Source organism: Anguilla anguilla, chromosome 4, assembly GCF_013347855.1.
Source record: "Anguilla anguilla isolate fAngAng1 chromosome 4, fAngAng1.pri, whole genome shotgun sequence".
Lineage (NCBI taxonomy): Eukaryota > Metazoa > Chordata > Actinopteri > Anguilliformes > Anguillidae > Anguilla > Anguilla anguilla.
In genome coordinates, this window is record NC_049204.1 from 56,320,046 (window position 1) to 56,347,770 (window position 27,725).

General features: G+C 40.1%; 5 protein-coding genes across 6 annotated transcripts in view; 1 reads left to right on the top strand and 4 right to left on the bottom strand.

Moving 5' to 3' along the window:
• Positions 1–66: 66 nt before the first annotated feature.
• dnttip2 (deoxynucleotidyltransferase, terminal, interacting protein 2) lies at positions 67–5,527 on the bottom strand. 2 transcript variants are annotated; one of them, XM_035413707.1, is made up of 7 exons: positions 5,388–5,527; positions 2,084–4,212; positions 1,789–1,927; positions 1,536–1,631; positions 1,123–1,287; positions 891–1,000; positions 67–627 (listed from the first exon to the last, which is right to left on the bottom strand). In XM_035413707.1, the coding sequence occupies exons 1-7, from the start codon at positions 5,457–5,459 to the stop codon at positions 522–524; spliced, it is 2,817 nt and encodes a 938-aa protein (XP_035269598.1). In that variant the 5' UTR covers positions 5,460–5,527; the 3' UTR covers positions 67–521. The 2 variants fall into 2 exon arrangements, with proteins under 2 accessions (XP_035269598.1, XP_035269599.1); XM_035413708.1 differs by lacking the exon at positions 5,388–5,527 and adding an exon at positions 5,125–5,174.
• Positions 5,528–6,435: 908 nt separating this feature from the next.
• gclm (glutamate-cysteine ligase, modifier subunit) lies at positions 6,436–13,921 on the bottom strand. Its single transcript, XM_035413721.1, has 7 exons — positions 13,619–13,921; positions 12,904–12,969; positions 10,183–10,267; positions 9,972–10,028; positions 9,102–9,304; positions 8,158–8,272; positions 6,436–7,710 (listed from the first exon to the last, which is right to left on the bottom strand). The coding sequence occupies exons 1-7, from the start codon at positions 13,742–13,744 to the stop codon at positions 7,541–7,543; spliced, it is 822 nt and encodes a 273-aa protein (XP_035269612.1). The 5' UTR covers positions 13,745–13,921; the 3' UTR covers positions 6,436–7,540.
• Positions 13,922–14,458: 537 nt separating this feature from the next.
• slc5a9 (solute carrier family 5 member 9) lies at positions 14,459–21,942 on the bottom strand. The gene is made up of 13 exons (XM_035413718.1): positions 21,814–21,942; positions 21,461–21,532; positions 20,621–20,725; positions 19,972–20,136; positions 19,499–19,604; positions 19,305–19,385; positions 18,948–19,153; positions 18,611–18,746; positions 18,122–18,229; positions 17,850–18,000; positions 16,891–17,059; positions 16,256–16,471; positions 14,459–15,269 (listed from the first exon to the last, which is right to left on the bottom strand). The coding sequence occupies exons 1-13, from the start codon at positions 21,940–21,942 to the stop codon at positions 14,943–14,945; spliced, it is 1,971 nt and encodes a 656-aa protein (XP_035269609.1). The 3' UTR covers positions 14,459–14,942.
• Positions 15,135–27,725, top strand: part of bcar3 (BCAR3 adaptor protein, NSP family member) — a 76,198-nt gene continuing 63,607 nt past the window's right edge. The window contains exons 1-2 of the mRNA XM_035413709.1: positions 15,135–15,255; positions 18,592–18,674. The gene's annotated coding sequence lies outside the window, so the exon portion shown is untranslated. The remainder of the gene's footprint in view (positions 15,256–18,591; positions 18,675–27,725) is intronic.
• mrpl55 (mitochondrial ribosomal protein L55) lies at positions 22,290–23,516 on the bottom strand. Its single transcript, XM_035413722.1, has 3 exons — positions 23,308–23,516; positions 22,849–23,050; positions 22,290–22,679 (listed from the first exon to the last, which is right to left on the bottom strand). Exons 1-3 carry the CDS (start codon positions 23,349–23,351, stop codon positions 22,530–22,532), a joined length of 396 nt encoding a protein of 131 aa, XP_035269613.1. The 5' UTR covers positions 23,352–23,516; the 3' UTR covers positions 22,290–22,529.

Consider the following 27,725-nt stretch of genomic DNA (forward strand, 5'->3'; position numbering starts at 1 on the left):
TTTTGGGTATAAAGCTCTGAGCTTCACACACGAGCGTTTTAAATGGGGGGAAGAAAGACCCAACACTTTGCATTATGCAGTTTATTACACTTGACTGGGCATTCCTTTTTTAAGTGTACTGTATAAAAGAAATTGCTGTAAAATGTCTTCCTTGTTAAATGATAGGCTCAAGGTGTTCAAACCCAGCTTTAAAGGGTTTTTAAAAATCCGTTTGCATTCCTTTTAAAATCAGTACTTGGAGGTTTATCTATAATATGGATAATCACATATTTCTGTCCAGCAGGCAGTACTGACCTTTAAAAAATTAGTAGATCATACAAAACTATGTACAGTGAGGTTCAGCTGTAGTTAGACTCCCATTTCAGACTTTCTGTTGTGCATATTTATTAGGTTCATATATTTTTAAACAATTCTGAAAATGAAAATGGAAATCAGGTTTTTCTATACAATAAAAAAACTATAGCATGATAGTTGTTTTAATTTCTTCAGAATCTTCAACCTACCAAAGTTACATATTCTGGTCAAATGCCCTGCTTCTTGCGGAATTTGTTGTTTTTGCGATTCTTCTTGCCAGCTGAAAGGGCTGCTTTTTCTGTCATTATTTGCTTGTATTTCTTCTTATTGTAACTGAAAATGGTACAAAGAAACAGTGAATGAGATGTATAACCCAACAACACAAATACCCACAATTAAGTATAAACATGACTAACATGTAAGTAATGTGTACCAGGCAAGTGTGCTGTCAAAAACAAAACAACTTCATTCCCATTAAGTCTATGTAAAAAGTTGTGTAAGTCGCTCTGGATAAGAGCGTCTGCTAAATGCCAGTAATGTAATGTAATGTACGTCAGCTGACAGTGGACAGTGAGAAGACTAAACTTGCAACCTACTTTCTGAATTCCGCATCTGCAAGCAGCTCCTCCACCATGGTTCTCTTCCTCTGTTTCTTTGGAATTCTTGAATGGTAGAAGTCCACAGGGCTATCCACAACAGTGCCAACCTTATATAGACATATGAAGTATAAAAGACAACTGTAAAGGCCTGCACATATCCAACATCACAGCCAATGGTGGTCTCACCCATCCAAAAAGGTGCATAGAAACATGGTTATGCACTACAGACCTGGAAGTACTTGGGAAACCCATCTCGGTCATTCTTCTTGTAAAACCGTTTGGGATCCATCGCTGCCCTCATTTTTAGCACTTTAAGGTCATTTGTTAATTCCTCCGTCATTTCGGGAGCCTTCATATTAAACCATCCATCTCCAGTACTCTTCTCCCTCTCCTCCTGAGCACATCGAAAACAAACAAAATCAATATTACATGTATAAAAACAAAGAGGGCTTTCTGGACACAACATGGATCAAAAGTATCTTTCAATATCATTCATACACTTTTTAAAAAGTTTATAAAGTAGGCTAAATAAAAAAGGCCTCACGTTCCAAAGGTTTTACCTATAAATTAACTAAAAACAAAATACTTTGCAGTGTTTAAAATAATTTGTAGAGACTGTACTCCACATTAAATTATACCCACTTTGCGCTTCAGTTTCATTGCATACTTGGATTCTCTATAAGGAGGAACAGACTCCTTCTTTTCAAAATCTGGGCCAATGACACTTCTCTGCATCAACTGGTAAAAGAGAAGATGTTCACATCAGCATCAAGACAGAAAACAGCTGTATAAACCAAGGATTGCACAATCCCATGACAAAACATTGGCACTGTTCCACAGATGTGGGTTATTTTTGGGTTATTTATTTTAAAAGATAAATGAACTCATTACTTACCCCATCTTGGTCCTTCTGTTCTTTCAATTTTTTCATGGCATTAGAAGCACCCTTTGATTTGCTCCCATCAACACTGATGTACAAGCCTCCAATATCCTTAACTTTCAGTCCTGGATTAATACTGGTGGACAACTTGATGCTAAAACAGATTGGCAGTGATCGCTGTTAGAAAATTAGCACTTATAAAGTGGTATGAATACATACATGATTGACCTGAAAATGGTGGATTAGATTAATCTTTGAACTGAGTTTCTTGAATCACACACATTTACATACATAAAGAGCTTGTACTTACAGATCTTTGCTCTTGCTTTTGAAGAGAATAGAATCATCTGCATCATCATCTTCGTCTCCCTCTTCATCCACAAATTCTTCATCCTCCTCATCTTCTATATCATTGGATTCCTCTCCCACTACTGCCTTGTTTTCACCCATTTTCTCCTGATCTAAATAGTACTTTCCATCAGAATGAAAGCCGGGCAGTGTGTCTATGACAAACAATCCATCATTCGACATCAGCGGAGAAGCTGCCTGGGCTTTTGATGGACCAGCCAGGTTCTCGTCTGGACAGATGATTTCCTCGTCGCTGTCAGAGCCTTCGCTGTCCTGCTCGTCCCCGCTCTCCCTGCCTGAATGTCCACCGTCACTGTCCTCACCGTCTTCATCGCTGCTCTCCAGCAAAATTGAGCTATAATCAGCCTTTTGTGCAATGCTAGGCTCCGTCTTTCCTGCTACTCCCACACTTACACTTCCACCCTCTTCAGCTCCTTGCAACTTCTGACACACTGTGGAGTCTACTTCCATAGCACTATCATCCACTTTTTTTTCTTCAGACAAAGCAGCATCGGATACTATGACCTTAACAGCTGGGCTTGGAGGAACTACATCTTCTACTATGTGGAGTTGCTCTTGGTCAGTCTTCACTTCCAACATCCCAGGTGTAATTATGATATCTTTGCTGGTCTGTCTCTCACTCTCCTGGTTTTCTTCCATCAATGTAGACTCTAGGGCCACTTGGACATCTACGGCCAGTGCAGCTTCCTCGACCATCTGAGGTTCAACCTTATCTTCCACGGTTACATTCGCAGGACTCACACATCCTTCCTCCTCTGCTATTAGAGTCTTATCATCCTCATTCACCTCTTCGATCAATGAACATTCCAGACTAACCTGTGAATCAACAACCATGGCAACCACCTCCTCTTCCTTAGGCTCAGCAGTTTCAGTCACAGTCACAGTTTCAGACTGACAAGTGGTATCCAGGGATACATCTGCTGTTGCACTTTCAATCCTCCCCTCCTCCTGGCTTTTTGGCTGTTCACTGACAAACGGGCCAGAGGAAGCAGGAGCATCACAGTCATCTTGTTCCTTGAGAACATTCAAAGCCTTTTCAGTGATCTGTGGGACTGGAAGTGCCCGAACACTACTTCCTGATCCTGTACGACTGCTACACGGGGTGCCCTTTCCTCTTAAAGAGCTTGGGCTTCCAAGAGAGCTGTAGACGTCCGTTGCTTCGGATTCTGAATCTGATAAAATTACCGGGCCTTGCTGTGTGGACGCAGTTCGGCTGGGTGTGGCTCTCCTGGGTGTCCTGCTTGGACCAGATTCAAAACCTTCAGAGTCATGGGACTGAGGCTCACCGGCTGACTCTGGCTTAGCCCTGCTGCCTCGCGTTTGTCTCCTGGGCAAGGGGGAGCCATCTGCGTTTTCCTCCAGGTTTATGGGAACCGGCTGCACAGCTGTACCTCTCCTGGATCGTGCTGACCTGCGGAGAGCGGACTGTTGCAAGCCAGAAAGGCTGGAGGAGCAGGAGTCCACCTCAGAAAGCTCAGTGTCCTCTGTGCGTGATTTGGAGGAAGCCCTGGACAGTGTAATCTTCCTCTGGCTCCTAGTCAGCATCTTTGTCCCAGAAACCGCAGAACTGCAAGATTCTGCCTCAGAGTTTTCAGTGGTAGCATTTGCTGATTTGGCGGGTTGACCATCCGCGGGCACGCTCCTCTGACGACTCCTGGTAGCTCTACGAGCGCTAGTTCCTCGGTGGGCGGAAGCAGAGGAACAGCATGACTCCGCCTCAGAGAGGACATCCTGGTCCTTCTCAGAGCTAGGGTTTGGCAAGGCCAGGGCCCCTCGTCTCCTGCGGAGAGCTCCCTGCACATCGGCAGGGGCCTGCAGGTCCGAGACCACAGAGCAGCAGGACTCTGACTCGGAAACATCAGCTTCGTGCATGGAGTCTGGATGGTCTTCATCGCACACCTGCCGTTTTGACGACCTCGGCTTCCTCTTCACGGTGGAGCTTTTCATTTCTGGAGAGGCGGAAGTGCTGCCCTCCTCGCAGCAGTCATGCTGAGAATCACTAGTCAACTGGGACTGAGGTTCTTCCCTTACTGTTTTTCTCCTCATTCTTGGGGTGGCAGGAGTTGCCTCCTGAAATAAGAATACATCAATGCATGTACACATGCGTTGTCATGCATTTAAAATCTATATGCTCATCATTTGAATGAATACAGCATGTTTATGAGCTTAAATGTGCACAAACTTAAATATCAATAGATGAGTCAGGATCAGGATCTCATCTTAAGGACTGGTCATTACATTACATTCTTTTTTTGGTAGACACTTTCGTCCAAAGCGACTTACAAGTGCATAATGAAGGTCGTTGGAACAACTACAGGACACAGATAAGGTTAACTTCTCATAAAGTATCAATATCGATGACCATAATGTAAACCCTGAAGAGCAGAATCTATTCACATTTAACTTATCATAAAATGAACACAGCAATACAGATTCCAAACTTAGGTTATTCTACGTGAAATCAACAGTAAAGTGGCACAAAATTGAAGAATACCAATACCCAATATAAGAAAATGCTTGGAATTTTTCTCTCATTTAAAATTATATTGGATAAAGTATAGATGTGCTCATAATATGCCTGCCATACCACGTGAAAAACAATACCCAAACATGAACATATGCACAGCACTTTCTTGCTATGGAGATTCAAAATATACGCATGATGGTGTTATGGTTTTACTAGGAAAGTCCCACGGAGATAAATACTAGATCTAATACTAGGAATACTGTTCACGTGCATACAAACTGTAATATTCCACTCGAATTTGCGGTTTACATGAGCAAACAGCCATTTTGCCCACGTAATCTGCAAACATAAAGCAGCCATTTAGTCTTGAGAGTACAGCCATGCAGCTGCCGAGCCAACTTTTCAGTATTAGACAACATGTGTTTGCTATAGTTTCGTAAAATACCAAGCAAACCAGAGTAGTTTACTATATAGCTTACTGGAAGGAAAACCTTAAGCTTTAATAATGCATGTACCGTTTAAGAAACCGCACACGTGTAGCTACACAGACCTGCACTGATCTCATAGGCACCAGGCACCAGTTAGCTATAGCTTCACTGTCAGACTAGTTTGCTAGCTACAACGTGGACAGCCAATCGTACAGCGTGGTGGTCGACAGTAAGCTAGATCTAGCCACTGCCACCGAGCTAGCTGGAATTTTCATTTTTGAAGAAGGCATAGTTAGTTAGCTCGATTAAAACGTCCCTAGTCTAAATCCCACGACAGACGGCAAACTTACCATATTGACAGCAGGCTCATTTTTTTCTGTATTTGGGGAGCTCACGCGCACCCCGCTTCTTGTGGCGACCATGCTGCCTCTTGGAACTCTTCCGGGGTAAAACAAGCTACTTCGACAGTGGCCAGACTCGACCAATCTACTTGCACGTAAGATAAGCAGGAACAGTAACACATGCTAAACCCGGCTAAACCAATGAACAGCCTACGTTATCAAAAACATGCGCGCGCATTTTGGCAACGGAAGTATGGCGTTGTTACTTTGGAAACCGGTGGAACAGTGAGGGAGTTAGTTCTTACATCATTTTCTGAACTACTTAAATACAGAAAATACAAATATATATCTGGCCACTAATCAGGGAACCATTTCATGATATCCCCTACCAGAGGCGTTATAATTAAGATGTTCTGGCAACCCTGCTGCCTTTGGTTTATAAGCAGCAGATCAGGGCAAACTTGGTCAGGCTCATAGTGCCATGAGGTTAATTTATGTGTAAATGAGCAAAGTGTGGTTATTTGTATGTGTAAATGGGCAAATTGCACCTTTTAGGAGTTAGACACACCTTTAAGCCTGCCTGCCAACCCCAGGATTCTGACTGCACACCATTACATGTGTACTCTAATTTTGCCTGGTCACTGCAAGCAGCAATACATTCTTATCAGAACATTAGTGGAGTTACATGTAGTGTTCAAAAGTACACTCACCTCTTTAAGTGAGAGTAAAGTGGAACAGAATATCATTATGAAAAGCAATACACTACTGTACATTATATTCTAATGTTCTTATTAAGGCATCATAAATTTATATCAAGCACCAATACAGCATGCATTTTTAGTGTGTGTATACATTCTGACAATAATAGCCGTACATAATAAATAGAAATCTCAAACTCGTGATTGATGACAACAGGCAAATGCTTACTTTGTGTTTTCTGTGATGCCTCCTGATTTAACCATGATTGTACGGATTCTAGTGAAACCCAAATGCAGCTCAAAAAAACAAAGGCCAGAAAACACATTATTTAAATAATTTGCACTGCACAAGCAAACCATTCCTTTCACCATTTAATAACATCGCCCAAAAAACCTGGCATACAGAAAAGGGAACATTTCATTTACAGTACTAAAGAGAAATCTTAATCTTCCAAAGATTATGTGGACCCTACCTGGCATTATAGCCATGGTGAATAAATAAAGAAAAAACATCATTTCAGACACATCACATCCTTTGATTATACATTGCAACTAATTTGGAAATCCAGTTTGGAAATGGCCAGTTACTTTATTTACAATTAATAAGTAGACGACAGCCATGCATGTGTACTGCAGTCCATATGACATATATTTATATATTAACATTTTAGGCAAAGGACAGCTTTCAGATTAGGGCTGTTCTCACATCAGAATTTGAAATGACCTGTCAGGACAAGGTTAGCAAATACATGAGCTAGATTTAGGGAAAACAATACAGTACGGAGGGGCCAATACATTTTGAACTGTTAAAAAACAAATAAATCATATTTAATAGGAGTAAACATTGCGGAACTTGAATCTCTAAAGCTCACTGGCCCATCATAAGTTTTGAGGCTACACTGCTGAGAGACCCTGAGCCCACAGTGAGCCCTCACACACAGTATGATAACTCAAAGCTGGGCTATCGCGTAGGTTTGGACTCGGCCCCACAAATACAGTAAACCCTGAGTGGCTACAAATAACAGCACCTCAAAACGCACCTTCACTTTAATCCCTGCTCCATTCAAAATGTGTCATATTCTTAAAAAAAAGATTGGTCGTTTTTCCAACGTGAATCTGTCTGGGGTTCTTTTATTAAATCTTCCAATACTAACATAATTCTTAAAATATATTTTAAAGTATGGACACAACGGTTCCTTCAAATCTTGGGATAACAGATGCTTTTTAAATATTGACGTTTAACCATGGAGTTTAGAATGTCAACAGAAACAAAGTAGAAGTGTGCAAGGTAAATAATTTAACAAATATAGGCACTTCATATTTTGATGTGAGTTTTTGTAATGATTCCCAACATTGCCAAATCACAAACAAAGCTCTCATTACAGTTTAAAAGGACGACATTAATATTAATCTGATTTCATTGGCCGTGAGTAACCCGATGTCAGAAACTGTCCAGAGAACATGCTACTGGGTGCTCCTGTTAGCCTGAACAAGGTAGCCCTTTGACTTGATGATCCCTCTGCTTTTTACAATAACAGAGTAGCGCAGGACCCACTCCAGACCCCAGTCTGCTACCTGCAGGTCATCAGTGCTCTCCTGCACTGCCTCCTGGAAACTTGTGGCTGAAATCAATTCTAAAAACAACAGAAACAAATCAATGGCAACAGTTCTGGCTACTGATATTTGTTTTGGGCATCCAGATTGATGAAGTACTTACAATACAACAAAGATGTTAAAGAGGTCAGTGAGCATTGATCATGTTTCACCTTAACTTGTGTGGAAATGTCATGGCATCCAACCACTTGCTAGATTAGATTTTTGAAATATGATCAAAAGTATGTTTACTATTCTTTTCATATTAAAAATCTTCGACATACTTACACCACTCTGCACCAGGTGCTGCTGATTCATATTTACTTTTTCAGTGAGATAAAATGATTAAGATATCCAATTTGTATAACCAACTTCAAAATGTTTGATAGGCCCTGCCACAGTCTATTCTGTATTTCATGTGGATAACCATCACTCAAGTTTATACTCTGTTTATGTCGTGCAGTGTGTGCCGGGCTTATCTGGCTCACCTTTTGGGTCGTTGTGAGTGAGCAGCTGGATGTCAAACTCTTTAGCAAATGCAGTTAAGTCAGGGGGCATCACACAGCAGGAGGCCAGATTCACCTGGTTACTGCTGGGCTTCACCTGAGCACAGCGAGACAGAGTCACACAGAGTACACTAGGGAATATGTCCACCGCACTAAGAATCCACAGAGAATGTGAACAATGCAGAAAAACACAAATCAGGCTTTGACGTCAAGAACGTATAGCAGGGCAGGGAAAGAAGGGGAGAGACGAAGACGTACTGACATTTTATCAGCATCAGCGTCCGTCACGCATCACTGACTGCAAAGTCAACAGGGACGGTGTCAGTGCTGGTCGTGCTCAGCTCTATGATTAGCTCGGGGAACCTGCCTATCTCCATTGCGTAATGACGTACCGCGACGCATCGCATTTTGACTGCTGTACACTAGTGATCAGACACTGACAGTACACTCCTGGTCAACAATGTTTGAGATCAGAGGCTGGCTCTGAAAGCAACAACACAGCACAAGTTTAATATATGCAAATGTAAATGCTTTACCATTAATGTTTGTAGTAGTATATCATTTGATACCATTTCTTTGTGTTGGGTGTTGCAGAGTCCGTTCAGACTACATGTGTGTCTGCTTAAATGAAAACAGCAAGAAAAACAAGAACAGTTTGCACCTAATTTATCAATTTACCGTTCAGATATGGCTAAATAGTTGCATATAGATTGTTGAAACATTGCTGAGATCTCACCTGAAATGACAAAATAATATTTTCTCACAGCTTTACTTTTTAATTTGGCAACAGCGGGAGCCTTAAGTTCTGAATGTGTGATTCAAAAGTTCACAGCCATCAAAATGCGAGACGTCACGATGAGTCATCACGCGAAAGGACCCAAAGCGAATAGCCGAGCCGGGCAGCTCCTACACCGACAATGGCATACCTTTGCCCAGTTGTAGAGCTGCTCCAGAAGGGCCTTGTCCAGGTCAGAGGTGCCGATGGCAGCGATCTTTCGGTTCAGCACCAAGCACTCCAGCACTGCCCAGAGGGGCTTCAGGTGCTCCAAGGTCAGGTTTTCTCCTTCGGGCAGTGGAGGGGGTGCAATTATCACCGAATCCAGCAGGGAAACACCCAGTGACACGCAAGCTGTAAGAACAATAATCAAAGGTCACACAAGGGCCGCACAATGAGCTAGGAGAAAAAAGAAACGTTCAGAGAAATGCAGGGTACAAGTAATATGAACATAACACAAAAATACACAAAACACAAAATAACAAGAAAAGGCCATTCAGCTTACCTAAGCTCACCACTTACCTACAAATTAGAGTATGTGGTGCTCGCCATTCATTTACAAACATGGTCTCTACTACATGACCTTGCATGCTTTTCCACACATCTCGTGTCAACATGACAACTGTGTGAAGAATTACTTCCTGATATTTCTGCAGAATTTATTGTTTGCTCATTTCTACCCCCACCCCCATTATATATTGGCTTTTTTCCCTTTTTTTTTTTTTTTTACAATTCAAAGCTAAGCACATCAATTATACAAGCTAAAGTTACATGACAAGTGTTCATTGAATCCAGGCCACACACTGTAAATGAATACATGCATTGCATTGTAAATGTCCCCTTAAAATTCCTTTTACGAAAGACCTTGAGTTTTTTTGCCATAAAAAAAGTAAAAACACAGGCACTGTAAATGCAGTACTTTGGAATTCTGATTATTATGAATACTATTTTGGCTGTGTGGATCTGTCAGTGAATATGAGACGCAATTTCTACGGCTGATTAGCACCCTGTATACACTCACCCATATCAACTGCATTTTCGATGGAGCTGCAGTCAGAGCCACTCATGAACAGCTTCACTGCAAGAGGAAACAAAAAGAACAGGGTGGCGATAAGATCATTTGAAAGACATGCACTTTTGAACAGCAAATAAAAACGCACTTGCGTTTCATTTTAAAGATGGCATCAAAAAAAAAATACAACAATAAAAATCCAGACAATCATAACGCTCACCCGAAACTTTCAGCTCCTCTCGCTCTTCAGGTGTGATTGCATCTGTAGCCTGAGAGACAGTGCAGTCAAGTACGCTGGGCAGCTCCTGAAAAAGTCAAAAAGTTTTTCCCCTTTACCAAATAAGCACTTTTAAATAATGCTTACAATACGTGATACTATCTACTCACATTACTTTAAACTGTAACCTGTAGAAAAAAACTCAAATAACCAGTGCATTTGAAATACAAACAGGAACTCCATTTTTGTCTGCCAAAACACATGGTTTCTGAAAGAAAATTTCGTTATGGCATTGCACGAGAGGGATGCTCCAATAAGCTTTTGCTTTGTGTATCTAAGGCCCCCTCTGTGGTGACTGAGTTCGCTGAAGCAGATTAGCTGACAACAGCAAAAAATGAGGCAGACCACAGATTCTCCAACCTCAAAGCAGTAGCACTTGTAAATCTCTCACAGTCAACTTTCCATGAACGATCACCATGACAGTTCCCTTTCAACAGAATGCAAAAGATTCTGTGCGGTCAATACACAGCCAGCCATTTTGTGTTCCTGGTCTGCTTGGTGCCCAAGCATTTCAGCAGTGTAAACAAACCCATTCTTATTTACGTGTGCACTGCTGAACAATGTGTACCAACGGAGTTACCCAGGGTACGGTATAAACTTATGTAAAAGGCCCTTAAAGGGTAAGCATCACATAACCGTACCCCCAAAAGATATAAAAATTCATTTTAGACCAGTGCTTTTTCCATATGCTGCATGGCTTCAAATTTGACAAATTGATAACTCCTGACGGAAAAGTCTCGCTGGAAAATTACTTCTGTGGGACGTAATACGCAGAAAGCAAACAGCTCTGCTATTAAACCTTTGGGTTGAAAAGATGACAGAAGTTGGTTGAATATTGGTTGAATAGATCACAGAAATGGACAGCTCTGAAATATCTGATTCTGAATCAAAGGACATTATCAGTGATTCTGATGAGTCTGTAGAAGACATAATCGTAGATTCTGATACCACAGCCGTTCATGTTTGAGCCATAGGTGATCAGTTTCAGAGGATAGCGTCTAACTCCGTCATGCTTACCAGCCACTTTGGTGGATTACCTTTTGCCAATATTTTCTATGAAAAAAAAAATCATTGTAGTTTACAAAATAAGTAATCTGAAATAAGTCAATTTGAGGTGAGACAACTGCCATGAGTACTGGGTGCACACTCTGCTCATGACATTGGTCCATCCAGTTTGCTTTCTCATGTCTTGCCTCCTCAGTCAAGCTGGCAGTATAACTGATAAGGAGAACTCAACCACAATTGAACCACTGCCAATCATGGCACGGCAAACAAACTATGTATACTTGTTGCGGCTTTAAACGTTTCTTTAAGTGACACTCCACGCTAGCGGAGAGTGCAGATTGAGATTATGCGGTTGTGCTCGGAAAACATGGAACTGACAACATTCGCTGCACCAAACAAAGAAAACAGCAGTAGCCTGGTAAAGGAGCATAAACTCTGACAGATGAAAGTCCATGATTTCAGAGTCACTTTAGTTTATTAAGTGCTGCAAAAAAGTTTAACCCTGTGGCATTCTATGTATGAGCCTACACTAGTGCAGTTAGCTACTGGGAGGATTTTGGCCAGTGAAAATGCAAAGTGGCTATTGACCACTACCAACAATAAAAAATTTTAAAAAGTGGAAAACCACTACCCACAGTGGCTGGTGAGCCAAAAAGTCAATGTCAAGCCCTGCTCATCCGAACTGAATGAGGAAGTGGCACTGGGATGTCTTTCATGATATCATATGACAGTATTTGAATAACCAGTTTTAGGCTGAAGGAAACGTTGACAAGGTGGACAAAACGTGTTAAGCACGCTACTATAGCATACTTTTTAAATTTAAAAAATGTGCTGGGTTCACTTTTGAACTATCATACACTTCAGAAAAGCATAGGTAAGGTTATAGTTGAACGTGGCCCAATTTCATCAGACTAGCGGGCCTATACTTAAACTTGATGTGTGGCCTACAATTTTATTTATTTAATTAATTAATTATTGTAAGGGGTGCATTATCTATTATGTTTTAACGTTCCACGATATGAAGGCAGTATAAACGGACTGAGCAGGTAATTGACCTGTTTTTTTTTGTTTGTTTGTTTGTTTTTAAACGCATGGCAGATTTGATCTAAATGCAGTGACAGCTTATAGCCTGTTTTCCAGGGATGGTATCTCTCGATATTACTGTGCCGCCGTGGTACCACATTTCCTACGCTTGCGGGCCAGGGACTCTTCACGGTAAAAAGAAATTTTAAGACAGCTCTTCCGATAATGCTTGTGTCGAAAATGCTGCGACGGAAACAGACAGATTTAGTCGACTCTTAAAGTCTTATCTGTTCAGAACGCAACTCAGACATTCTTCACGGTTAGAAGAGATTTTATGACATTATCACTATTGACTAATGGTGCTCCTATGTAATGACAAATCTTACAGTGACTAAAGCCCTATGACAACCACAAGAAACCTGGTGCTTAGCAGGCATCTGGCAGCAACCTTAAAAAGTGGGACAAATGTTTTTTTAAATGACTTCACCTGTAATGGGCTACACCATTTACAAGTTCTTATGCGCGAATGACACCTGAGGAATTATGCACACCAAAATGGCACAGCACAGAAAATGAACCAAATGTTGAGAATTGTTGTTGTTTAACCTTCCTTGGAAAATAAACAGTAAGACTCACGTTTTCCAGGGTTGGATTTATTTTCGCAGACCATTCGCTTAGGGTGGCTCGAATACAATCTTGAAGCTGAAAGAGAGCAGCACCGTCACAGGTTTATTGTAACACATAAACAACTGAAATTAGATTTTCCCAGGCACTTACCTTAATAGGCAAAGAGTTAAGCCACTCGCTGGGTAATTGTTATCTACAGTATATTTCAGACATCACGCGCTGATGGTGGCTAGCTATAGCGCCATACAGTTAGCTCATGTAACTACCATGCTACCACGGACTGTTACCCAAGCTAGCTAACGTTCACTTATGTAGCAAAACTGCTTGCCTAGCTAACAGCAAATGATGACCTCGACAACCAAGGATCTTCATAGTTGCTCACAAGCAAAAGTTAAGAGCAAGCTCTCGGAACATCCACTCATATGTAGCCGTTACCCAGTCGGCTTCATAGGACAGATAACTGAAATGGATACAAATTACTTCGTCAGTGCATTTCGTACTAATGAAGTAATGTTATCTGCACAGCGCATGATCTAACGTTAGCTAATCATACCCCAGCAAGCATTACGGGGCTAGCTACATAAGTCAGTGACGCAGAAAAGACACAACGTACAATGACGTGCAGGGGCCCCACATTTTCTTTAGCTGTATTATATGTCACTTAATGAGACGCGAGTACTTTCCCTACTGTATAGTTACACCGGTAGACTGCTAACTAACTTACCTCCTCACTGGGGGAGGAAGGACATTTCTTCTTCAGGCGGCTTCGGTTAACCAAGTTGCCTGTGTGCAAATTCAGAGTCGTAGCATGGCTGAGAAGCAACCTGGCTTTATTTTTCTGAGTATCCATGTGGCGGGACGAAACAAGGTCTCAAAACAATCAGCCAACCACTTCAAAAATAAGCATATACAATAAAGCAAGTAGTCCACTCCGCAACGTCGTGGTTCTTAACCCTGAACTGGCATGACTACGCATTTGTATTCGTAGTTAATTCAGAAAGATGGCTAAGGGAAGCGTCACACTACAGACACGCCCAGATGAGACGGGTTGGAAGAAAATCCTGGTACAAGCTATTTCCTGGAATGGACTCTACCCAGCAGGTTGAAACGGTTGAAACCCGTTGGTAACAGAGCCGTAGAATATAGTCATACCGAAAAGTCATTTGTAGTCATGACGCAGCAAATTTTAAATTAGGATTTGGTTTTAAATGTGATGCGTGTACTTCCAGAAAGAGAGGTAGTCACTTATGTAAATAAGTCAAACTCAGAAGAAAGTTGCGGCACAGACAAAACACACGCATACTTTGTAAGTTTATAAAGCCACAGGTATGTTTTATATTTTAGTTTAAAAAACAAAGTATTATAGCTATAATGAATATCATATCCGATTTCAGACAATTACATTTTTATTTGGTGGATGTGTTGTAAAATAGACTATTAACTAGAAGATTTTATTGTTTTTTGGTTTGTTTGATGTATTAATAATTCAATATACAGTGGGGGGGAAAAGACATTTCCACAAGAAGACCTTCATTAACAGTTATTCTTTAAAAATGAAAATGTATTATAGATCAGCAAGAAAAAAAGTTTGTTTTTATTATTTTTCACAAACATTTTTCCACCATGGACAAGGAATCTTAAAAACCATTTATTTGTTTCATGTGTGTTTGAATTTGCTGAGGCCAAGCAGTCCAAATGTTCAATATTTCAACTAAGCTAGAAAACATTTGTCCAGATTCTTTAGTTTTGATACTGCAATGGCCATGGCAATAAATAGCACATAGCATTACATTTCAAGTAAACATTTAAGAATAATATATGAAACATTACATTTACACAATTCTGAGTACAAAAAAAAAACATGTACATAAAATTTCTGTATCTCAGAGAAATGCTTTTGAGAATTTGCATGCAAATCAATAGTGAAATACAATCAAAACTGACCACAGTCCTGCATATTTATTCTATGCATAATCTGCATTAAAGTAAAAATATATTACACAGAAAATCCATATGGAATGCATATGCAAAAATGAACGGAAATCAACTTAAGCAAAGAACCCCCACAAGAAGACGTTGACTGTGAGTAAAATTAAAGCGTTGACGTTGCAGACAATCCGCCAGACAGGTTCCTCTTCAATGCTAGTCAGTTTCTTCTCCAGAGCATGTTTTTGCTCAGGGCTGAGCTCTGCCTGTGCTGCCCCAGATAGCCCACATAACCACATGCTAAGGCGCTTCCAGCAAGGGGCTGTGTCTGCAGTGGACTCTGACTGCCCCTCAGTGCTGCGATTGGATGTAACAGACGAAGACCAGGCGTCATCAAGGTCAATGCGTTCTTCCTGGCTATGTCTTGACCACCAGGTGAGACGAACAAGCTGCAGGAAAAGTATAATAGTAATCAATAATATTAATTTTATCCTCATTAATGTGCATTATTATTAATATTATTATTATTATTTATTTTTTGCCATTCTTCCCTTCAATTTGGAATGGCAAATTATGTTTATCAGCGCTCATTGCTGCAACCTCTGCTATCAATTTGGGAGAGGGCAGACAATCATGTGCTCTCCTCCAAAGCATGTGATGTCAGCCACCACTCACGACATGATTCACGACTCACTCACGATTATTTACAATCAAACCAGTGCTGTTGGAACTGTTTCCTATCGTGACCTCGAACTACTGGGCTCAAGGCAATTGTGGTGCAGCTTCCTACATCAACATTACAACACTGGTCTTTGGGAGTAAAGAGCTTGGCTGCTTGAGAAGTGAAAAGGGAAGAACTACTGGCATGATATAAAAACTGATATTTTTGTTTAGAATTGTGAATAAATGCTATAAAATTCATTTATGCACGTGTACAAGCTTCTGGAAAGATAACATCACTATCCAAGCTGCTGTGGAGTTTCTTGAAGTGTGTTTTCCTGCTTTAGATCACAAACCCCAAATGCTCCTATAAAAGCCATTATAAGTGAGGCAGATCATGAGAAACTTCTGTAAGCATATAAAGTATCTGTCATTGTACTTAACTATCAAAAAATGAAAAATGCACAGAATAATATTTTTTTAAAAACAACTATCCCTTTATGAGGACAAGCCATCCAGTAGCCCCAAATGCATATTATTTTATTCACATTTATGTCATTGTGATTTAAAGAGAAATTCAGTAGGTACAGTATGTAATTTGATTATTTGTCTTGGACACAATTTTGTATTATTTCACTCTTTTTAAATAATCATATATTTAAATGCAATGTGGCAGCGGATTAAGATCAAGTGAAAACTGTCCCTTGTGAAGGATAAGGATGTGGATGCAGTGAAAGGGTCACATGTACTTATGTGTAAATGAGTACACGCTTACATGTTGGTCAGGGATGGCTGGGGTGCAGAGGCTTATCACAGTGATGACCAGGCCAGTGAGACCCAGCAGCAGGAGGGCAAAGTACAGGTAGTGCACGTCCCTCAGGATTGCAGGGCGGGGGTCCTGCTCTCCACAGGACGGCGTGCCATAAACAAACTCCATGATCATTCTCACGAAGCCCACAGCCAGACCCACCATCAGTCCCCAGAATGCCCCCTGCAGTCACAATCAGATATACACACGTGTGTTGCAGAGAATTCAATAACATAGTTTTACAATGAAATCTTAACCATAAAATATATGGCCAAGGTGCATTTCATTGCAAACAAAATGAATAAATAACTAGTCCATATGAAAGTGCAGCACAATCAGCAGGTTTTCTGCACATGAGTAATCAGCAGACCTGGGCCAAATACGTATTTGTTTTGATTCAAATACTTTTCTAGGCTTTATTGATCTTGTCTGGTGTATTGGAACCAATGAAATACTCTCATAAAGTGCAAACCCCGCCTTGGTCATACTGGCAGGCTCAATTACACTAGGCAAGATCAACAGAGCACAGAAAAGTATTTGAATCCAAAACAAATATGTTTTTGACCCAGGTCTGGTAATCAGCAGTGAATACTACAGCTCACCTGCTCATTGACACGTTTCCAGAAGATGGCCATGAGGAAGACAGCGGTGATTGGTGGAGCCAGGTAGCTAGTGATTGCCTGGATGTAGTCAAACAGCTGCCCACTATTGGATGACTGAATGATAGGGATCCACAGAATACTGATGAGCACCAGCACCAAGATAAACACCCTGCAGGGGTACATTAGAAACCAGACAAAATCCAAATCCAACATTAGTGAAAATAATAAAAGTTCTAGGAAACAAAATATACAAGAGGGAGCATGCAATTAATAAATTACACTTTATTTCATGAGTAATGTAACAGAAATGAAACTGAACATAAAAGTGCAATACTGCAGAAGCATAGCAGTGTTGCATAGTGACTGGAGTAGTGGACTCTGTACCTGAGGGGTATAAGGAGCTGGCCTTGTACCCTAAAGGTCACAGGTTAGATTCTTTGGATGCTGTTGTACCCTTGAGCAAGGCATTTAACCTACATTGCTTCAGTATATATCCAGCTGTATAAATTGGTGCAATGTAAATGCTATGTAAAAAGTTGTAAGTCGCTCTGAATAAGAACATCTGCTAAATGTCTGTAATGACAGTAGTACAAAGCACCGCACCCCTAGAAGAAGCATGGATTACAAAACAAGAAGTGCTTCTTTTTGAGAATTTTTGCTACATTAAGAAGTCTTTAGGGTCCTACTAACTAAAAACAGATAGAATATAGTCATGCATACTGGCCCTGTGCAAAATAGTTGCATGGATTTAAATAAATTATATTTAAGTGAATTTATTCATGAAGAATAAAGCAGTACAGAATAAACCTTATCAAATAAGTTGCAGCTGCTTGGAGAACAATTTATTACAATAAAGAGGAGATTTGAGTGCATTTATTCATGAAATTATTCAGCAGTATTCAGAATGCATTGTCAGTGTATACTGCAGGACAGTAGTGAAACGTGAACAGCAGATTTACCTGCCCACCACCATGAGTTCCCGCTCTGAGGCCTGCCTGCGCAGACGCTGCCATATGTCCATAGTGAAGAGGGTGCTGCTGCTGTTGAAGATTGAGGTCAGCGAGGACATGAGAGCCGCCATCATCACAGCGATCATCAGACCCCGCATCCCTGGGGGCAGCATAGAGAACCAGAGAGGGAGGGAGAGGCAGACAGAGTCAGAATGAGAGTGTTGAGCCTCCTAGCAGAGTCTTTAGGCTGAAGGATCTTAGTGCACTTTCACTTCACTTACCTACTGGCATGAGCTCTACCACCAGTTTGGGGTAGGCGATGTTGGAGCAACCCACAGCTGCACCACAGACTCTCTGGCACACCTCAGGATCTACACAGCCCACCTCATCTGAGAACATCAAACCAGAAACACTGAGTGTTGACTGCTGATAATGCCCAGATCTATACCTAACGAGTTATCAAAGTAAACTTTTCATAGTAACCTGAATGCATTTCATAGCAACCTGAAAATTAGGTTGAGACATCATTACATATTCCAGATGTGTTTAAGCTTTCTTCCTTCAAAACCAGTGTTCATCTGAAGTTATAAGATGCAGTCATAAGATGGTGCCTTTTCAATACATATTTGATTGACTACTGAATTTGGTGGTTAAACACAACATTACACAACTGTTCAAATGTAATGCAAAGTGATCATATCATAGCCCAAACTGATATCTCAAAATAACCTCACTTTAAAACCATTTTCAGGGCTGCTGATGCCACACACCTGGGAAGAGCGCTCGGCTTATCATGCCTGGCATCACAACGAAGAACATGGGCAAAAGTTTCAGGTACCCCCCAAGTACAGACCCTCCCTTGGCATGGGACAGGTTCTTAGCAGCGAGAGACCTCTGCACTATCACCTAGCACAGATCAGAATGCAGGTATCAAAAAGTGGCAGGGGATGAGTTTATATAGTGTTCCGGAAAGAACTCTTGTGTATTTGTGTATATAATGTACATATACATACATATTATAAATGAACTTCTAACACAACAATGTAGTTATTTGTCCAATGGGACAGTTCAATCACGTTTGTGAATGGATGTGGCTGTGTGGCTTACCTGGTCAGTACACCAGACCCACGTGGCCAGCACAGTGAGGCCGAACACCAGGCCTGGCCACGGTATGTCCCCCGTCACTGGATCTCTGAAGAGGTGGAAGGCGTCAGGGCGTGGCAGGTGGCACGTGGTATTGGGCACCGTGGCAGAGGGCACCGCCGCTGCATACTGCTCTTGCAGACCCTCGTACCATCCCACCTTGTCAAATGCTGTGGAAAGGACACAGCTTGCACATCAACATAAAACATTTCTCCAGAAATAAAATATTTTTCTCCAATAGCCTGAAAGATTTAATGATGCAAAGCTGCTGATGTAACTGTACAATAATTGTTTATTACTGTGCAGGAAAATTGACGGTACCTATGAACATGAGAACAAATGCTCCTATCACCATGATGACAGTCTGTAGGGCGTCTGTGTAGATGACTGCAGTTAGCCCACCTGAAACACAAACAGGAACGTGTACATTGGACTCATCCACTGAATTGCAATAAACTCAGTTATTCCAAACAAACTTCCTACTTGGGAGAGAGGCAGTGTGAAATGGTCAGCACCTGCTATGGTAAAGACTGCAGTCACCAGTAGCAACACTGCAGTGGAGAGGTACAGGTCCCAACCGAGAGACACCTGAATGAACAGAGCTCCAGAGAAGATGTCTGTCTGAGGGGACACAATAAATTTAATTTTACTTGACTATATCTTAGAATATGAGAACATCTTAAATTTCACCTAAATCCATAATGGTCAATCACAATTTGCAATAAACCTGCATTGTAGTTAACTGAATGTTTTAAAATCCTCTTAAGCATTTGTCTGGAATTAATACACTTATAACTGCAATCAAAGCTTTTTCTTCTGCATTAACCACTGCAAAACAGATGACACCTGAGTGAGTAAGCTACATATTGTTGACCTTTATGCTCCAAGTGTTGACATGGTTTGCTATTTTTGTTTTGTGTGAAGCTTCCTGGAACTCACAATTTCTAGGTAAGTTAAACTGACGCCAGGCAGTGCTTTTTAGCCTTACTGATATCTTGGTGAAAATGTAGAGGATGAGAGACAGGACTGAAATGTAGATTCGGATGCGCTGGCCTCCAAACCTCTTCCTCAGATACTCTGGCATGGTGACCACGCCAGCAGCGATGTAAACAGGGACAAAAATCCAGCCCAGGGCAATGAGGACCCAGGCTGCCTGAGAAACAGGAAACCTTTCTCATCTCTCACACATGCAACAAATTCAGGTAAATCAGGAAGATGAATTGCAAAAATTAGAAGAATCTTCTGTGGCAGATGCACTGCAATTTTGCTGAAAGGAATTGACAACAGAGCACATCGCTCCTATTTTAGGGGCATTTGCTCCTGAAAATTGATGTTCGCTAACTGGAAAAAAATAATTTCTACTTATTGCAATGCATTAGTGTGCTCCGGAATTTGTCAACTTAGAAGCATTTGTAGTTATTGGAATAAATGTTAGTGTAGACCCCTCTACAATATGCTGAATAATTAACTTAATTAAGTTCATTAACATTTTTATTAGCAGGGCTAATAAATTGGGGGCCTACTCCATAAATTGGGGGCCTAATTCCTAGGCTAGGCTGTATTATTAATTCAAACAAATATTTAAAAAGCTTTTAACATTGTTTTTAAGAATATGATGCGGCCACAGTTACACTTACGTTCCACTCAAATCCACCAACAGCGATGCCCCCTGCAGCCCCAGTGCCTGCTAGACCAATGAACAGACCGCTGCCCACGTTGCTGGACATCAGCGAAGCGCCAATCTGCATAGACAGGATATTACTACTACAGCATATATGTTGAAAATATACAACAACAAAAAAACTGTCTCTCGCTTATTAGCATAGATGTGCCGTACTGCGTGTGTCTTATGTGATATCTTATGTCACATCCTAGTGGTTTCAAGGTAGCGGTTATCACATGCCAATAGGTTCAGCTCAGCTCTACAGCATAATCTTGGCAGTAGCTACAGAAGTACAGGACGTAAATTAGCTATCATCTGGGCATGTGTCCTCAGATGGATTTTATTATCTCTTCCTGGTGTTTAAAGGTCTTACTGGCAACTATTTAAAGAGAAGGGAGTTTTTAAATACATTATTTCCGTTTCAGTGAATCTTTCTTATTGGCCCAGATAGTTTTAGAAACCGAACTGTCCCTATAATAATGTCACATATTAATAAAGATCGGTCTAGATATCATGTCCAAATTGAAGGTAAAACACCAGTGTGGTATGTTTGCAGAATGAGCCTTTTTTACATTTCATTTCTCTTCACTTTAATCACACCTCTACAGACATTACAAACAGATCCTTTGTGCAATTTTAGTTTCATTTCGTTACACACAATTGAGTGGACATAGTGGAAGATATGCAGATACATGGTTTTCACTTAGTTCTATTTATTACAGAACATGCTTTATTTAAAACTTAAAGAACCCTTTTTTGAGAAACTAGACTTATACTTATTTGATATTAGCCTATTCATGATTAAAGAACTCACAGGCCACCATGTCATGGATCGTCCAGCCAAAAAGTATCCTCCCACAGTCTCACGATTCGCTCTGACAGACGACTAGAATGAAGGGTAAAGCAACACTGGGAAACATTGGTTTCATTCATACGCATGACATCTGTCAAGCCAAACATTACAATACAACAACTGATTTCACAGTACTATCTCATCTGAGTGTAATTAGCAGATTATCCAAATTCTCATTAGCCTTCCATTAGCATGATCAGCTGGTCACCTTGATCATTTACACACAAAACACTCAGCCATTCTTCTAGACCGAAACTCTTCTCACCAATTTCCCTGCACCATCCACAGCTCACAAGTCTGTCAGAAACACTTACCCATATTCCCACAGCCAGGACAAAGACAAAATACACCACCAAAACTATGATGTCCGGAATCTCTAAAGCAAACTTCCTATCTGCCTCTGGGGAACTTGTTGTCTTTGGGACATTCATTGTTGAAGTCATTTTAACAGTGAAATGTTAATGTGTGTGAACTTTGAGGCAAACTTGAGACCAGTTAATAATTAGTCGTGAACCTTATCAAAACTGGAGGGTCCACTTCATAGCTCATGTATAAACCGGAAACTGTCACTTTAAAAATGCCTTGTGATATCAATCTAACACACTGATAAACTATAAAGGGGGATTTAAAATGCTGTGTGTTTCGTCCTTAAAAACTGTTTTTCTCCCTATCCTACCTAATACACGTCCACAAGAATTCCAGTGACTGCCATGACGCTGATGTTCAGATGTCAGAAAAACTTTTATGTAGGCTAATTCAAATGTAAGCGCAAGAGATGAGTTATCCCAAATTCAGTTAAGGTTTTTTTTAATAATGGTTAACAAAATCCTGTTATTTTCATTATCACTATCAAAAGAACATTTAAACAGTAATTACAAAAAAGAAATAAGCTCCGGATTGGTTTATTAATCAACAGAAAAAATGTGAAATGTACAAACATCTATATGTACACATTACAATATGAATGCATGAATGAAGAGCTATGAAATCGTCATACAATCTTCCTTTTAAAGTGTATTGGCAACTTTTGTCACTTCTTCCAGAACTTGCTGTAATCATCAACTTTGAAACTGTCCTCAAACTCATCCTTCCTTTGCTTGGCGACTGTCTTTTTCACATCCCGTTTCCGTAATCTGGCTTTCCTCTCTTCTTCTGAGAGCGTAGAGATATCAACTGGCATCTGTCAGGGAAAACGCATTGCAAAGATAAGGGCCTAAGTCCGGCTTTGAACATGAGAAACGTTGAATGCGCTCCATACTTGAAAATAGGATATTTAGATGATATTATTACATTTAAAAAATCTGAAATAAGGAAAACATTTTAATTTTCCTTATTTTTTAAAAACTTACCATCAGTATCCTCTTTGGTTCATTGTACCTGATTTTAATAGTGGAGCCATCAGGACGGACAAGTAAAACCGGGTATGTTCTCTCGTAAGTCTGTCTGCCAAGGCGCACTATGGCTGTCCTATTCGAGTTGTACGAACTGGCGGTTGAGTGAAAGGTAGAGGCTCCAGGAAAGCATCTCTGTGCAACATGCTGCTGAATAAATCTAAACAGAAAATATTGAATTGCAACATTACGTAACACACTCTAAGCATTTAGAATAAAAATAAATGGGTAGCGAAGTTAAATATCCGAACTAAAGGTTAATACAAATTAACACAATAATTTTCTATTTAGTTACCCATTGATCAACTACAGCTGTAATGTAACACAGGTCGCAATTAGCTAACTAGCTGGCAACCTAACGTTAGCCAGCTTCCCCATCTCTAGAAATAACACAAAAATACACTACAAGTCATTTACCGTAATATGTTGCTTTTTGACGTGCACATTTTATGTAAAGCCATATCCGGCAAAACGCTGTTTCGTTATTCACATGAAAATTTAAAATTAATAACCGCGTACAGTGAATACTTCGCTAAACTCGTCTACTACAACGATAAGGTCACCGTGTGGTGCACGTCCTAAATTCACCGTACGGAGAATCGCATGGTCCAACAATCGTTCCGTGTAGTTCTGCAGCAATATTTCTGTTTGGTCACCCACGTTAGTTCTCCATAATTTCGCAAAAGCAGGTTGATTAAATCTACCTCTGACGCCTAAATGAGACGCAAATTGGGTGTTGTTATATTTATTTATCTATCGTACTTCGGACCGCCCCATAGCTAACATTATCATTGTTATGATATTTATTTTTGTTACACATTTTACACAGGGTTTTATGTGTATAAGCAGTGGGACAAAAGAGTTTGAAAGCTAGCCCTCAAACCTCAGGAGTTCTCAGTGTATTATCCTCAAGACCCATCTATGCATGGGGGTCATAATCTCAAGAACCATATGTTCTGAAAACGCACACCACAAGGGACATTCAATAGAAATAAAATTATATTTTTGAAAATATTGTGCTTTTGTCAAGAAATTTGTACTATGTCAAATAAAAAAAGTAAAAACTTATATGTACAGTGAAAAATAAACAATGAGCAAACACCATTAAAGCATTGAATACATATTACAGTGTATATATATAATACATATTACAGAATACAGTGTACATATTTTAAATGATATATTTGTAAGTTGTCATTAATTAATTATTACACTAATTTTTTCCACACATCTGTTTTATGTATTCCTCTCTCCCTTTGGTCTGAACAAAATTTTAAAAAGTTCTGGCTGCCTGACTATGGAGGACTGTGTAGCAGAAGACAAGAGTCTGCAGGATGGAGAGCCAGTGCAGTGGAGATGAACTGAAAGAAGGGAAAGTCCTGTGCCATATTCACAGAACTGCTTTGCGACTCCATAGCAGCACACTACTGCTTTTGAAAACTCCATGTTACACATTTGAGATATTTCAAACATTTATCTGTATGCACGGTTCAGTGTTTGCCAAGGTAAGGCTAATTAAATCAATTGAATGGAAGTTTCATTCACGTTCTCCAATTCCAGGATAGAATGTGATTAATTTTACTAAGACAAACAAGCCTCTGCCTCTTGATAATATAACTCAGAGCGCTAGAATGAACCACTAGAGGGCAGACGCCTAAAGGTTTTGAGGGTAAATGATAAGCGCTTAGCACTTATGTATTAAAAGTCACAATCAACAAACTTCACCCATATATATATATAATTCATTTTTATGATATGTCCTTATTTATTAATCTCTTCAGTTGATTAAGCAATTTCTTTCAGGGTAAGTCCATTATTTAATCACGTGGGCTTGTATCTTTTGAAAATACTTTGAAGTGCACTTGTATCTCCCATTCAGCATATGCTAATGCAGCTGGATCTAATGACAGGTGCATGAACCGTATCTGTTCTGCGAAGCACTGCTTCTATATCAACTGGCACACTAAAATGCATATTTGTAAACCTTGTCAGATGCAACACTATGATTGCTTTGTGGAGGTAAACAATATTTAAAAATTGTTGTGTTCAACAGTAATAAACCTTTTACAGCATTTCAATCACAGAGAATGTCTGTCGGACCTGCTATTTGTGATTGTAATTGTGATACGTGTGAGCTTATAGATTCATTTGTATCCCCCTGTCGGCATCGGAACACCTGCAAGGCCCTGGTTTCTTTTTCATAATTAGAATCAGTTTGTCACTTGGACAAAAGGTGATGAAATATTTGACAGCCATAATTGAATTTACATAACAAGAGCTGCTGATTCCCAAGGGTGTGCAGTTTCTTCCCTGAGTGGGAACACCATTTTTGTGAATTACATTCTCCCCTGCAGCTTTGCAGTGCTTGTAATACGGATATTTTGGTGTCATATGTTTTGCTGCTTGACTGAACTGGTCTGCTTTTGATTTAGAAGGGTCTCTGTATTCTGTAATCATGGATAGTGCTATACAAGTGTCATGTACATCTGCCTGATTAAATAAACGTAAAAGGGCACTGTAAAAGCATGTTCTTTCAATGCAAGCTGAGACTGTTGCTCTGAGTTTATAATGTGATAGATCACTGTCCCGAAGAATCAGACCATCTTGTCAGTTTAAAGTTTATTCTGTAATAGAGTTATAACTGGGTTTGACATTTCATTATTGCCTGAAAGTATGATTGTTGGAATCATTAGCTTATTTAACTGACTGATGATATTAAATTCCCTTTGAGGTTCATCCAACTTCTAGGAAATTAGTGGCTTTGAATTCAGTTTCCAGTATAAAAAAAGTGTTTACATGACTAAAATAAGAACATGCATCCAAATAATAATAATAATAATAATAATTTCTTAGTCTCTCTAAATACAGAAATGATTATGCCAAGTTGTCTGCACCCAGTTTCTGTTTGCTATGTTTTGCAAGGGAAATGCAAACTGTTCACTTTAGTCACAAGAGCAGTTTGCCCTTTTGTTCCTCTGGTCCAGTGAATAAATGACATTATTGTGACATTAATTCATAATCAGTGCTATCATCTTTCAGTATAATTGCACACAATCTCATTTTACAACCTGCTGAGTTCCTTCCTTCAAAGCTGGGCTCAGACTTTGAGACTGAGACAGGTGAGTGTGGGTGATAAATAATGTCTATGGTGTAGAAAAGACCAGCTTTGTATACCACATGCTACAGAATACATGTATGCAGGCAAAGCTGCATTTGGTGTCTGAATTTGCCCTACAGAGGAGTACAACCCATAAAATATTTAATACTGTACCACATCATTAAATATCCCTTTTTCTGTTTTCACCCTGTGCTGAAGAAAATAATAGTTTCAGTAAGATGGTTTTTTTTAAAAGTTGTTTTTGAAGAAACGTAATATTTACAACCAGTAAATTTTACGCACACAAAGCCCGCTAATGCGGCATTAATAGCCACATTAGCTTATTTTCTGAAAAAATAGTTATCTTGCAATTATCATCTACGATGTGCATATAATTTCATCTTTGCTTTAATTTTTGGGAGAAGTCAATAATACATCATTGATGTGGGATTGTGATCAATATTAGTCATTGTAACAAAGTCAGACCAGGTTAATTGCCTCCACAATTCAGATTTATAAATTGCTCCTGGTACATTCAACAATGGCTGGTTTTAGTTTCTCATAGAGCTACCCTTAGTGTCATGTAACAGCAAGCTATTGTTTCCACTATGCAGGGGACTGACATGTCAGTACAGGACTTTCTAGGGGCCAAAATGCTGCTATATATCAGTGAGTCTGCAATAGCTGTCCCAGCACACAGGACCTAGCCTCGCGAGCCAGTCTCACAGGACCTAACCAGGGCACGCGTTTCAGATGGGTCTCCACTCCTCCCTCTGTCAAAGGCCTGATCAGACCGGATTTTACCAAGAGGCCCAAGGGATGGTGTGGGGTTGCATAAGAGGAAGCTGAGATGTACAATTAAACTCTAGCTGTAGCTCTCAGCTGATGTCATATGGTAAATGCTTGCCGGGGGAAACAAAGCGCTCTATAGATACTTAATAGTGCATGAGAGAGAGAGAGTGTGTGTGCGTGTGTGCGTGTGTGTATGTGTGTGTGTGCGTGCATGCGTGTGTGCATGTGTGTGTGCATAAAAACCTAATAGAAGTTTGAAAATTATGTACTACACTTGTATTCTCTCAAGGACAGAATTGCTAACCTGCTATGGTGTTAAAATTGCACTGTATCTGAAGCTGCTTAAAACACACCACACCATCCTTACTTTTTAGTAATAATGAACCAAGTGTGAGATAACAGAGCTGTGTTGCCTTGAGGTGCAGTGCTAAATGGTGCTGTGGCGTGGTAGACTGTACAGTGGCATACAAACATTAGTGGCATACAGTAGACAATACTGAACATCTTTGGCTTTGTGTTTTGCTGTGGTTAGTGGGTGTTAGTCTCCTACTCGCATAAACAAAAAATGTGACAAAAACAATGTGGTTCTTGTTATGTATTTCAGAAGCCTCATTGTGTGTGTTTTGCTCCTTGTCTCCCTGGAGAAGTCATATTGCCAGATATGTAGTGTTTCTCCATATCTAGAGATGTCTTGTGCCAGGGCTGTCATCTGCTATAGTTGCCAGCTAGCCAAATCGACATGTAAATATTTGTAGTCACATTTACTCTAGCGTGTAGAGAAAAGCCTGATTGTCAGGCAACTCTGAAACTAATTACATATCAATGTGGGTCTCTGTTTGACACTGCAACTGAAATCAAAGGGAAACCAGAGACACTGTGCTCATGTACAGTCTCATCTCCTCAACAGAAAGGGTATTAAATAATGATAACAGACTGACTCTGTCAC